Below are 12,843 nucleotides of genomic sequence, written 5' to 3' on the forward strand. Positions count from 1 at the left end.
CCCCCGGCTCATCCGGACTCTTCTCTGAGACTGGACTCCTGCTGGGTTTGTTCCAGTTGGCACCCCCCAGCCCTTGGCACAGAACCTGGCACCTGCTGCCACCCACATCTTGCCCCAGCAGCACCTCCCTGGTGGGCCCCCAGGCCTGGACTAATGAATAGTGCTGGGGGTGGGGGGAGGCAGAGGTCCTGCCCACCAGTCTCTCCAGCCCATCCTCCATTCAGCCCCCTACGGTGCCTCCGAGCCTCAGGGCCACCCCCTCCACGCATCTCAGAGGCCGGCCCCCCATCAGAGCCCTTAGCTCAGGCCCTCGCACCCCTTCCCCCCACCCCCAAGTCCTCTCCTTCAGGGCAGCTCTGACCCAGCGCCTGCCCTCTGCCACCTGGCAGACACGCTCGTGTCTAGGGCTGGGTTTGAGGCTCCTTGGGAAAGTTGGGGGTCCTCCTGACAGCAGAGCAGCCAGCCGTGCCCGTCTGGTTTGTACGGCCCTTCAGACTCACGCTCAGGGACGGCCCAGCCTCTCTGTGCCCTGGGACAGTGCAGCAGGACGTCCTCCCCCGGCCAGCTATGGGGCAACAAGCTCCCGCCGTTCCCCCACCCACCTCCCAGGACCGCCCTCCCGCCCTCCACCCCCCAGCCTCGGCTTCTGCAGGACACTCCCTGTCCCCAACCTGGGGTCAGCTTTCTTGCCGACCCCCCCTTTCCCCATTCTGACTGTGACGTGTCCAGGTGGCCCCCCCTAGAATCTCGGCAACTTGTGAGCAGGAACGTCCCATTCGTTCATCAGCTGCATCCCCAGACCCGGAGGCGGGCCCCTGCCAACTAGATGCGCAGCCTCTACTGGGATGACCAAAGCCAGAACTCCCACCCTTCTTTTGGGGTCTGTTGGGGAGTCCCCCAAGGGGCCCGAATCAGAACTGGCTAGAGGCCTGGGTGCCTTCTGGGAGCAGGACACGGCATGTGGTGGAGGAGCAGCCTGGGGAGGCTCAGAGCAGCAAGTGCTGGGAGGACGTTTCTGCCCTTTGACCCTACAGGCGGCCTCGTCACACCTGCTGCCCCCAAGGTCAGACCCTCCTCCACTCTCCCCGGCCCAGCCTCAGATCTGGCCTCCACGCTTCCAGCCTCCCCTCTCCTCCCCCATTTATCCATTGCAACAGTTGCCAAAGTGATTTTCCTGAAACCTCTGCCCGGAAGGTGTCCCACAGAACCTCCACTGGCACCCAATACAAGCCCCTCAGCCTGCGGCCCACCTTCCCCCCCATGGCCTGGAGGCTTTTCTCCACGTTCGGCTTCCTTCGAGGCTCAGCCGCAGAGAGCGTCCGGATCCCCGGCGGGCTGAGGGGGCCCGCGGCAGCCAGCCCCGTGGGGCCCTCTGCCCCGGCCTGGGCCTCCCCAGTAGCACCCCAAGGAAAGGGCAGGACCGGCCACGGACAGCGGCCCACACAGGCCCAAGTACTCCAAAACACCTTTATTTGGCTGGTGAGCTCCTGCCCCTTCCTCACCTAAAAGAGGAGCCGACACACCAGACGACTAAGCTCCAAGCCCTAAAATCCGACAAGTACAGAGTTCTGTTGCTCAGATGAGATTATCTTCGTTTCTGGAAAATATTGCCCCGGCCCATTCCACGTCCTCTTCCTCTGGCAGCCACTAGAAGGGGGGGCCGTGAGCCGGAGGCTCTTGTTTGGGAGGCAGTGCGAGTGGTGGCAGTGTGGAAAGGTGTGTGGCAGGTGAGGCGGGGTGTGGTGAGTGTGGAAGCAAGTCAAAAGGCCCGGGTGTGTAAGAGGGGTGTGGGTATGAGGTGGGGGTGAGGGTGCTTGGGGTTTAAGGCATGGGCCGGAAGTGTGACATGTGGCAAATGTCTGGGAGTATAACTGTACATCTGTTTTGCGAAAGACACAAGATGTGGTCTGTAGTGTGAATGTCTGAGTGTGTATCTGCGAATGTGTGTCCGTGTATATATGCATGTCATCATGTTGATATTATCTGCCATATGGGTTTATCTGTGTATGTATATGTGCATGTATGTAACTGTTTCTGTGTATAATCACACAAATGCGTGTATGTCTGTACATTGGGTATATCTTGTCTTTATACATGTGCATGTTCTTATCTACACACATGCATATCCTTTAATGTATTTCACATCGGTGTTGATATCTGCATGTCTGTGTGTACATGCATGCGTGTCTGTCACTATACAGCGGGGTCGATGCATATCAGTGCATGTATCTCTGTGTGTCTGTATCTGTGTAGGAATGCATGTGTCTACCTGTGTCTATACATACATGCGTGTGTTCTTCATAACTGTTTCCCTGTCTGCATGTATACATGCATCTTCGCATAAGTGTGCATTTGTGTGCATAAGTATGTGTATCTGTGCAGATATCACATACTATCTGTTCTATGTGCAAAACATGTTTTATCATGCCTGTACATAAATACATTTTTATCTATTGCATATGCATAAAATATTCTGTGTATAAATACATTATGTATGTGGCTATTTATCCATGCATATTACATATCGTATCAGGTGCGATGTTATATTACATACATATCGTATATTTTTCTGTCAAATACATTCCTCTCCATCATGTATGTATATTACAAATAACGTGACATCTTTAACACACATGCATTCTGCATAAATACATGTATACGCATCCGTTGTATTGGTGCCTTGTGCCCCCTCCCTCCCCTCTGGGGCCCAGAAGCTTCCCCCGGGGTGGCCGGAAGCAGTGGGGAAAGCCCGTGCCCACCACCCCGGGGCAGGCCGCCGGCTACGCACCCTGGGCCTTCAGAATGGCGGCTTTCCCCCGGCCGGCTCCGGAGCCCTGGTTTTTGTTTTTCATGCTCTTCAGCATCGGGGCGTTCTTCAGCATGTCCGGCAAGATCAGGAAGCGGATCTTGCTCCCCCGGATGTAAACCTGCTCCAGCTGGGCGACTCGTCCATCTCTGTATGTGACTGTGATGTTGGACATCTGCAAGGGGAACCATTCACAGTCAGGGTCCCTGCCTCTGCCTCCCAGGGAGGCCCCGGGGCCTCTCCCTCCATCGGCTCCACCTCTCGGGGCCACGGTCACGGGGAATAGGCCGACCGCGGGTTTGGCGAGACGGACGTGAAGCGCGGCGAGGTCAAAGGCACAGTGACGGGAGCCGGAGCGTCATCCGTGACGGACAGCAAGCAGAGAGTTTGGCCGGACCGCGGGGTGCAAGAGGGAGTCAAGTTAAATGGAACGAGACAAAGGACAGAACAGAAAGCACCAAATCCAAGCGACACCTGTCTGACCACAGGGCACCAAGTCAGATTGGACTTTGGCGCACGGGTCCAAGCTACTGTGACAGCCCAGATGGGAGGGGACACTCCCTTCACCAGGGGGATGGGAGCACGTTGGAGAGAGGGGACAAAGGGAAAAACCTGCCCACCGGCAGGAGCCGAACGACACCCAGGCCGGGAACCTGCGAGGAGAGTGTCGCCCTCCACAGTAAGAGAATGGGGGGGATGGGGGGGAGGATTGGGGGACGGAAGGATGTCGGGCCAGATTCAGGCAATGTTCAAGGCACGAGATTTAACTGGAAATGAACAAAAGGCAGCCAGGACGAGGACCTCAAGTCCCAGAGAGCTTAGGGAAGAATAAGCGCATGTGAGAATCGCCTGCGTGGAGCTAACGGAGATGCTGAGCAATCACTGAGCGGGAGCAGAGCCAGAGGGGGCCCCTCCAGAATGCCCCCGGAATCCTCTCCCAACTCTGAAATCCTCGCCGGCTTTCTCCAGGACTCCCCCCCGCCACCTCCCGGAGTCAGAGCCCGAGGTCTGCATCCCGGCTCCTCCAGCAGGAAGCCCCGCTGCCCCCCGCACCAGCGCCTTCCCCTTCGGGTGCCGTCTGCACAGAGCTACTCACCTCTCCCGAGACCGTGGGCGCCCCGAGGGCAGGGCAGCAGCTGCCCTTCTACCCAGAGCCCGGCCCGAGATGCTTCCTGACCCGCTCCTCTTCCCTCCCCCACCTTCCTGTCAGACCTGGCCTCAGAGCCCGGCATCCCTCAGGGAGGGCGCCCGCTCCAGGTGAGACTGCAGAGGGCTGCTGCCCATCGGGGCCTTCGGAAGCCTGGACGTGGGATGGCCCGGGGTCACCGCCCCCACACCCAGCCCCTGCCCGAGGGTCCCCAAGGCCTTGCCCACCCCCTGCTGAGCCCAGGCCACAGGGCGCCCACCACCCCTAGGTTTGGGGGTTTCAGCCTGATGCCCCAACCCGGACACTTACAGAGAAAGCAAGAGCCCTGGCGAGGGCAGGAAGAGAAGCCCGCGCAGGGAGGACCCCTGTGGGGCACGACCCGCCCCCAAAGCCCCCCCCCCCGTGCCGGGCACAGCCCCCCGCCCCGGGACCGCCGCAGCCCGGACCTGGCAGTTCATGTTGTCCTCGGCCTCGATCAGCTTGCCCCGGTACACCTCGCCGGTGTTGGTCTCGCACGTGACGATATGTCCCTCCGCCTCATGCAGGACCTTGATGGGGACCCCGATCGACATTCTGGGAGAAAGAAGCTGCGGACACAGGGACGGAGGCTGGTCAGCCGCCGGCCAGGCAGGGGCCCCCGGGCCGGGGAAGGGACCAGAGATCCGGGGCAGCCGTGGGAACCTGCTTTCCCCGCCCCCAGGCTGGGAAGGGGACGGTCCCAGCGGCGGCGGAGCCCCGCCCCCGCGGGGGGGAGGGCCTCCGGGAGGCACCTCAGGGGCAGACACAGGCATGGAGACTCCCCCCGGGCCGGGAAGGGGGCGGGGCGCCGGGGCCGGGAAGGGGGCGGGGCTCCGGGGCCGGGGAGATCCCGGAGCAGACACAGGGACTCGCCCCCCCAGGCAGGCAGGCAGGCAGGGCCAGGGAGGAAGCGCCCGCTGGGCCGAGCGCTGCGCGGAGGACGGGATGCAGGGCGCAGGCCGGGCCCGGAGCGGACCCCGAAGCAGGCAGACCCGCCCCCCGCCCCCGCCCCCGGGGTTCTCCTAAGGGGCGCGCACGGGCCAAGGGAGGCCCGGCCCGGCCCAAGCGCGGGGCGGGAAAGCATGGCCTTGAACGCCGAGCCAGGGCCTCTCCCCCACGCGCTCTGCTCCTCCGCCTCCCTTCCCCCCCCCGGTGCCCATCCTCCCCCCGGGCCGCGCGGCCCCCTCGGCCCCGGCCTCACCTGCAGCCCCGGCCCCGGCTCCGGTTCCGGCGGCGCGAACGTGCGACGAGTAGCGGCAACTGAATGGCGGGCCTCGCGCTCCCAGTGTGCACCGGGCCCGGAAGAGAGGCAGGTACTTCCGGGAAGCTCCCCGCCCCAAAGCAGCCCAGTGGGGATAGAGGAAGAAACGACGGGATTTCAGGGGCGGGGCCTGAGGCGCGTGCGCGGGAAAGGGGAGGGGGGACGGAGGAGAGGCGGGACCTGGGCGTGCCGCCGAGCCGTGCGTACGCAGCGGCGGCGCGCTACGCCTGCGCTCGCGCATGCGCCGTGTGCGATATCGCGTCCTCCCGGGAGCGGCAGTAGCGGCGGAGGAGCCGGAGAGGGGCTCAGGAGCCCGAGCGGGGCCGAGGCCCGGGCAGGAGCGGATCGGGCCGGGGCTATGGCCGAGGCGTCTCCACAGCCCGAGCCCCGGCCCGTCCGCCCGCAGGCGGCATGAGGGAAGAGGCCGAGGGAGCCGGGGCCGAACCCGGTGAGGGCAGCCGGGGAGGCTGAGGCACGGGCAGGGGGGCGGTAGGGAGCGAGCAGCCGGGGAGCCAAGACCCAGCCGCGGAAGCCCGTCTACGGGGCTCTGGCCAGCTCCGGCCGAGGCTAGCCCTCCCGGATGCCCAGCCTGGGACTCTAGAGGAGACGGGGAGGAGCCCCAGGCCTGGCTCAGGGCGGGCAGTGGAATTTGAACTCGGGGCCTCCGGCTCGGGATCCCGGGGTGGAGCCAACCCTCGTGAAGGGGAGGGGCGGGACTTCCAGGGCCCTCCGGGGGGGCGCCCCCGTCCCCGACCTCCTCCGATGCTCGTTCTCGTCCCAGGCGACTTCGTGCAGCTGAAGGTGCCCATCGTGCAGCAGCTGTACCACTGGGACTGCGGGCTGGCCTGCTCCCGGATGGTGCTCAGGTGAGGAGGGGCCCGGGCCAGTGACGACCCTCCCGGCGCCGGGATTGGCCGCTGACGTCCCACCCCGGGCGCCGGGATTGGCCGCTGACGGCTGCTCTTCTCCCCCCCCCCCCGCGCTGGGATTGATTCTTTTTTTTTTGCTGCGACGCCCCCGAACTCGATGATTGGCCGGTGCCCACTCGGGCCCTCCCTCCCTCTGAGTTCGGTGATTGGCCGGTGCCCACTCGGGCCCTCCCTCCCTCTGAGTTCGGTGATTGGCCGGTGGGCCGCCCCCTCTCCCGAGCTCGGTGATTGGCGGATAGTTCATCCGCGCCCTCCCCCGCCCCAGGTACTTGAAGCTCCTGGAGGACGATGCGGCGTTTGAGCAGGCGCTGCAGGAGCTGCAGCTCACCCGGAGCATCTGGACTATCGACCTGGCCTACCTGATGCGCCACTTCGGGGCCCGCCACCGGTTCTGCACGCGGACGCTGGGCGTGGACAAGGGCTACCGGAACCAGGTGGGCGGAGCCTGGAGCACTGCAGCCGGGGGCGGGGGGAGCTGGCGGCCTGAGGGCGCTGCAGCCGGGGGCGGGGGCGGGGGATTGGGCGGCCCCTCCCTCCCGGGGGTCCGGGGAAGAGGGGCTGCAGCTCCCCCCTCCCGGGGGCTCCTAAGGAGGCGCCCTGTCGTGCAGTCCTTCTACAGGAGGCACTTTGACGCCGAGGAGAGCCGGGTGAACCAGCTGTTCGCACGGGCCGCGTCCTGCAAGGTGCTGGTGGAGAAGTGGTGAGCCCTCCTCCCTTTTTCCCCGGGCGGGGCAGCCGGGGCGCTTGGGCCACCCCACCCACCCCTCCCCTCAGAGTGCAGGCCTTTGCTACCCCTGGAAGAGCTGCTGGTTGTGGGCCTGTGGCCTCCGTGGTGAGACGCCTAGGGCTCCGTTCTGATGGCTTTCTCCCCTGGTTGGGGAAAGGGCCCTTCTCCCAGAGCCCTCCCTCGGATCCAGACGAGATGGAAGCTCAGAGCCGCTAATTTGCATCTCCCTGATTAGTCGTGATTTAGAGCATTTCTTTATGTGGTTCGCTGGGCCAGGTTCTTTCTCTGTCCGTTTTTCGGTTAGAGATGACCCTCGGTGCTCTGGAATAGGGGCCTCCCGAGGCCCCCTCCCCAAATCTGGTCTCTGGTCTCCTGCACGATTCTATTTGAAGCCCGGGAGGGCAGCACATAGCTCGATGGGGCCAGGGAGTCACATATGCCTGCCACCTTCCCGGGCACCCAGTGCTTACATGGAGGCAGATTGCCGGCCCCTGGGGTGTTCCCGGGAAAGAGCCTGCTCCGCGCCCTGCTCACATCTTTCTTTTCTGGAGATTTTGCATCTTTGCGTCATGATGAGCTTTTATTAGCCATTTACTGTATACTAAGCACTGGTCCAGGAGCTGGGGCTGCAAATACAAAAATTCCTGGCAAGGGCCCCCTTTTCCTCCACACTAACCAGGGAGACAGTCAGAGAGGTCATTATGGCTCCTACTTCCCCGCACAGCACCATATGACCTTCACACTGCCTGGGGAGGCTATTCAAGACCCAGGGAAGCGGACAGCAGTCCGTGAGGGGGAGCGTGGAGCAGACAGTGCACTTATCTCTTCCACGTCTCGGCTCCCTCTCAGAGTTTTGTTGGAGTCAGAATGAGAAATGAAATAAGAATTTTGGGGAGTTTTGCAGGAGCCAGCAAATAAGACAAAAAATTTTAGAAACTCAGCAACGCATGAAACATATGTTATTATAGGATGTCAACGTCTTATGTTTCTTAGAACTATGGTAATTGAGACGTCCCTGGTTTGAAGGGATGGGCAAAAAAGTTTTGCACAGATTTGCCAGCTCACGGGCCACCACGCCCCTAACCCCACGATGTGGAAGGGGTAACTAACGTCCAGGGAGACCGGAAAGCTATCTCAGGGCCGGGCTGAACAGAGGAACGAGACCACGGGAGCCTCGTTAGTTGGTTGAGGGGGGTGAGGGCTGGGTGGCTGTTAGTGGAGGGCAGGCTTGGGGCAGAGAATAGCATAGATGGTGTGGAGAGGAAGGTCACAGATTCCAGCACAGACACACAGATCTCGGGATGCCATGGGAAAGCCAGTTCAGAAAAAAGACTCGTAGCCCATTTGTGGAAAGATGTTATTGAGCCGTGGGAGCTCAAGAGCTTGGCAAGTGAGTCTTAGGGCAGTGTGGCTTAAATGTTTGGATCTCAGGATGCGTTTATGTTTGTTATTACATTTTGTAAGAAAACAATCATGTGTACATAAAAACCTTATTGAGGATCCCCCTTTCAGAGAACCTTTGTTTCTTTTGATATTTATCATTAGAAACAGAAATGACTTTAATAGTATTGTAAAAATTCATTTGGCCTCTAAAAGGGTCCATATTTTGGGAACTGCTAGTGTAGGAGAAGAGAAAAGGACCCTGGAGGAAACCTTAGGGGACAGAAGGTGATACTCTCATGGTGATACCCATGGTTGGGTGAAATCTAGATGAAGATCCATTAAAAGCAACCGAGGAACTGCCAGACAGGAAGGAAAACCAGGAGAAAGCTGAGTCAGGAAGACCTAGAGAGGATCCAGGAGATGCTGATGGGCACTTTCAGAGGGCCGGGAGAATGACCATGGAGAAAAGCCCCGGAGGCCGCTGTGGAGGAAGCAGCGAGAGGGGGCAGACTTTTCTAGGATCTTGGCTGCAGTGGGAGGACAAGTACAGCTTTAAGGAGATGCACGGTAGGACACAGAGAAGACTTGGTAAGGATGGAGGCTGGACATGGGCATGTCTGTAGGCAGCAGGGCTAGGAGCCATTAGATTCAGAGAGGTTGAAGATGAGACAGAGAAACTAGGAGATGATCTATAGACCATCACAGAGAAAAGTGGGCATCAGCCAAAGGGCACCCACTGTGCCGGGCACTAAGTGCTAAGGACTGGGGATGCCAAAGAAAGTCAGACAACCCCTGCCCTCGAGGAAGTCGCTATCCATCGGGGGAGATGACATGCAAACAATCGTGTATATAGAAGGAATGGGCTGGACAGGTTGGGGTCGCCCATAGTAAGGAAAGGCCTTGTCCTTAGGAGGGATGAGGGGGGGCATCTTTTAAAAGGTGGAATTTTAGTTCAGACTTGAAGGAAGCCGGGAGGCCACAATGAAAAGAAAGTATCACAAGAATGGGGCATCGCCATAGAAAATGCCAAAGCTGGCCTGGAGGGCTTATATGAGGAGGCCCGAGGTGGCCAGGGTCTCGATCGCAGAGTACGTGGGCTGAGGGCGGGGAATAAGATGTAAGAAGACTGGAGAAGGGAAGGGGAGAGAGTATAAAGGGTCAGAGGGGGACCAGAGGTGGAGGAGATGTGAAATGGATCAGAAAGTCAGAGATGTTCTGTTTGATTCTGGGGCCAGAGAGAACCACTAGAGTTTTCAGAATAAGGAGGTTACTTGATCCATCCTGCACTTTAAGAATATCATTTTAGTGGCTGAATAGAGCTTAACTTGGAGTGGAGGGACAGGTGGGCAGACACGCACCTGGTTCCCCCAGCAGTTACTGCAGTAGTGAAGGCACAAAGTGGTGAGGTTCTGTGCCATGAGGGCGGGATGAGAGAGAGACCACATTGGAGAGATGTTGCAGGTGAGATGGGACCAGAGGTGAGGGGAGGAGGCAGGTTATGGGGAAGGGACCCGGAAATGGACCAGAGGTGGGGAAACATAGAATGGACCATAGGGTAGACGGGTCAGAGATGGAGCAGAGGGAGAGGGGACAGGGCCAAGCCAGGTGGTGAATCTGGGGTAAGAGGACAGGAGGCAGGCCAGGGTGACCCCAGGGAGAGGAAAAGAGGGAGCAGTCACAGGAAAGGTTTTTTTGAAAGAATGGAAGTGGTTTCATCCAGGGCATGGCCCCATTTAAAGTCTGGAGACGGCCCAAGTTTAGATTGTGACCGGGCCGGGGGCATGTGTTCAGTCCAAAGGTCAGAGGACATTAACTGGGGAGGAATCCCTGGACTTGGAACCCTGGGCATCGTGGGGCATTTGTGGAAACTTGATATTTAGCTTGGAGGGGCAAGGGCAAGTGCTAGCTGTCAAGGGGAAAGGCTTCCCTGAGATGAGAATCCGAGCCGTCCCCTGCCCGGGCGTGGAGCAGCAGGAAAGAGGACGGGTCAGCTTCCCCCCTTCAGTCCCCCCAAGGGCCTTAAACCCCCATCCGACAGAAAAGGGCAGTCAGGCAAACTGAGCGGACGCCCAGGCCCGGGACAGTCTCCCCCGGAGGGCCCAAATCCCCCCTTCCTGCTGCCCTTCCCAGACATTGGGTCGGGGAGGGAGGCTTTGAGAAGCCCGGGATCCCAGGGCCGAGCTCAGGCTCCCTCCCCCTCCTCCAGCACGGTGACTGTCCGGGACATCCAGGAGCACCTGGCCCAGGGACACGTGGCCATCGTCCTGGTCAATGCAGTCCTGCTCCTGTGTGACCTGTGCTCCAGCCCCGTCAAGTACTGCTGCTTCCTCCCCATCGGCCAGAAGTGCTTCTGCAGGGGCCCCGACTACCAGGGCCACTTCATCGTGCTGTGCGGCTACAACCGGGCCTCCGAGAGCATCTTCTACAACAACCCGGCCTACGCGGACCGTGAGTGACTCCTGCGGGTGGCGGGCGGGCGGATGGAGGGTGGCTGGTGCCGCCTCCACCTGGCCAGCTCCGGGGGGGGGGGGGGGGGGGGGGTTGGACAGCCAGCAGAGCCCCGGGCTTTCTCCCGCAGGCATGTGCAGCACCAGTGTGACCAACTTCGAGGAAGCCAGGACCAGTTACGGTACGGACGAGGACATCCTCTTTGTGTACTCCGACAGCTGACCTCGGGCCCGGCCGCCCCCTCCCTGCTGCTGCTGTGCCCTCAGACGCCGACGCCGGGGGTGGACAGGGAGCTTTGTGCCTGCACCCCCGGCTGACCTCAGTGGCCAGCCCTCCGCCCGTCTCTCCCCCAATCCATTGGGTACCGGGGGAGAAGCCCAAGCAGGCGAGCCCCATGGCGGCATCCTGGCCCCCTGGCATGGCACGTGGGCGGCTTCTGTGAGGAGGAGGGCCCGCCCCCAGCCTTTGGCGGGGACGGCCACGTTCTGCCGTCTTTGCCTTGTTTCCATCAGGGAGGAGGTCCTCGGGACCCCCACTCCACCGTGCCTGGTCTTGGGGCCGCCTCCAGGAGAGGCTGCCCTTCCCCCTCCCCAGCACACACACTGGAAGTCTTGAGACAGGCCGCCCGGCCGCCCAAACCAGCAAATGGAGAAGGGAGAGGGGAGACCACTGCTCCTCCGTGGCCCCCGCTCTAGTGGCCCCTTGCGGGGCCTGGCAAGCCTCTGTAGGAGAGAGAGACAGGCAGCCTTTCCCTCGTGCCACTGGCTTCGGGGCCTCCTTGCCCAGAGAGGAGTTGGGTTCCTGATGCAGACAGGAAAGCTGAGCTCTGACGGGCCCCTTCAGGGAGGGCACGTTGTGCCCCCAACCCCCCTCAGTCCCGTCCCTGGGGCGTCTGCCTTTTTCCTCGGCTGGGTCCTTGCCCGAGCTGCCGAGGCCTTCATTGCCAGAATGTGGCCAACAAGCCAGTGAGGCTGCGGCCCCCCACCTCGGCCCGATGCCAGCCACCGGGCCGCTTGTCCCAGAACTCGGGCCCCGCTACGGGGAGCTGGGGCTCAGACCCCCCGCTCCTGGGGACCAGGGGCACAGCTCGGGGGTTGTTGGGCCTCCACCCCCAAAGCTGCCCATCAGGAATGTGGGCATAGGGTGCCAGTCAAGGCTGGAGTATCCAGGGTGGTCGGTTCTCAGCCCCCAGCAGCCATTGGGCACACGGGTTCATTCCTGGTCCCGGGTCAGCCGAGCGGCGATCTCCCCGTTGGAGGCCTCAGTGCTGTTCAGTGGGACAAAGGGGGGGGCCTCTCCCTAGCCGCGAGCAGGGTGGTGGGCCGCAGGAGGGTTCCTCAGGCTGGGCAGGGGACCCCACTCGTGGGGTACGGGGACAGAACAGGAGACGAGCTCGGAGCTGGCCAGGTGGAGGCTGGGAATCCAGCCAGAGAAATGGTGGCCAGCGACCCCGGGAACAAGCCTCCCCCCCCAGCTGGGGGCCTGGAGAGATCTGGAAGCCTGGCTGCCTGAGTCCAATCCTGTGGGTGGGGGGCCCTGGAGCCCTCAGGCCTCGTTGGAACCAGAACCTGCCCCTGCCGGTTGCTGCTCACACGTTTTGCTTCCTCTGACCACAGGAAAGGGATATTTTACATGCAAAGAAATTTTATACATAAATATATTTTGTTTGTAATGAGCCACTCAATAAAAACCACTGATCTCTATTAAAGCAAACTGCCCCTGGTGCTTCTGAGAAGTGATGGCCACAGGGAAAGAGGGGTCAGAGGAAATGAGGGAGGAAAATGGGGGGCCCCTTTTAAGGGCCATTAACCCTAGGGGCAGGGAGCCCAAGCTTGCCCTTTGCCAAGACAAAACCCCATGGGGGAGGAAAGGGGGGGAGGGCCCCATGGGGGGCCCCAACCGAACCCAGAGTTCGGGAGCAGCCCCTCCCCGGGTAGGCAAGGGGTTCGGGCCGAGGGGCCCGAACAAAAGGGAGCCCGGGCCCAGGGTGGGGGCCTGTCGCCCAGGAGGGGCCCCACGGAAGGGACAGAAACGGGCTTGGACAAAAGCGCCAGCCCGGAGTGACCCGGGACGGGCAAAGGCTTCTCCTGCCTGGAGCTCTTCGGGGGGCGTCCCCAAGAATGA

General features: G+C 61.3%; 2 protein-coding genes across 2 annotated transcripts; one reads left to right on the forward strand and one right to left on the reverse strand.

Annotated features, from left to right (window-relative positions):
- Positions 1 to 1,451: 1,451 nt before the first annotated feature.
- On the reverse strand, positions 1,452 to 5,287 carry SNRPD3 (small nuclear ribonucleoprotein D3 polypeptide). Its single transcript, XM_031949111.1, has 4 exons — positions 5,173 to 5,287; positions 4,400 to 4,540; positions 2,789 to 2,981; positions 1,452 to 1,647 (listed from the first exon to the last, which is right to left on the reverse strand). The coding sequence occupies exons 2-4, from the start codon at positions 4,523 to 4,525 to the stop codon at positions 1,586 to 1,588; spliced, it is 381 nt and encodes a 126-aa protein (XP_031804971.1). The 5' UTR covers positions 4,526 to 4,540; positions 5,173 to 5,287; the 3' UTR covers positions 1,452 to 1,585.
- Positions 5,288 to 5,460: 173 nt separating this feature from the next.
- On the forward strand, positions 5,461 to 12,422 carry GUCD1 (guanylyl cyclase domain containing 1). Its single transcript, XM_031949107.1, has 6 exons — positions 5,461 to 5,680; positions 6,014 to 6,098; positions 6,427 to 6,595; positions 6,770 to 6,861; positions 10,478 to 10,719; positions 10,850 to 12,422. The coding sequence occupies exons 1-6, from the start codon at positions 5,644 to 5,646 to the stop codon at positions 10,939 to 10,941; spliced, it is 717 nt and encodes a 238-aa protein (XP_031804967.1). The 5' UTR covers positions 5,461 to 5,643; the 3' UTR covers positions 10,942 to 12,422.
- Positions 12,423 to 12,843: the final 421 nt, after the last annotated feature.

The sequence above is a fragment of the Sarcophilus harrisii genome, chromosome 1 (genome assembly GCF_902635505.1).
Source record: "Sarcophilus harrisii chromosome 1, mSarHar1.11, whole genome shotgun sequence".
NCBI lineage: Eukaryota > Metazoa > Chordata > Mammalia > Dasyuromorphia > Dasyuridae > Sarcophilus > Sarcophilus harrisii.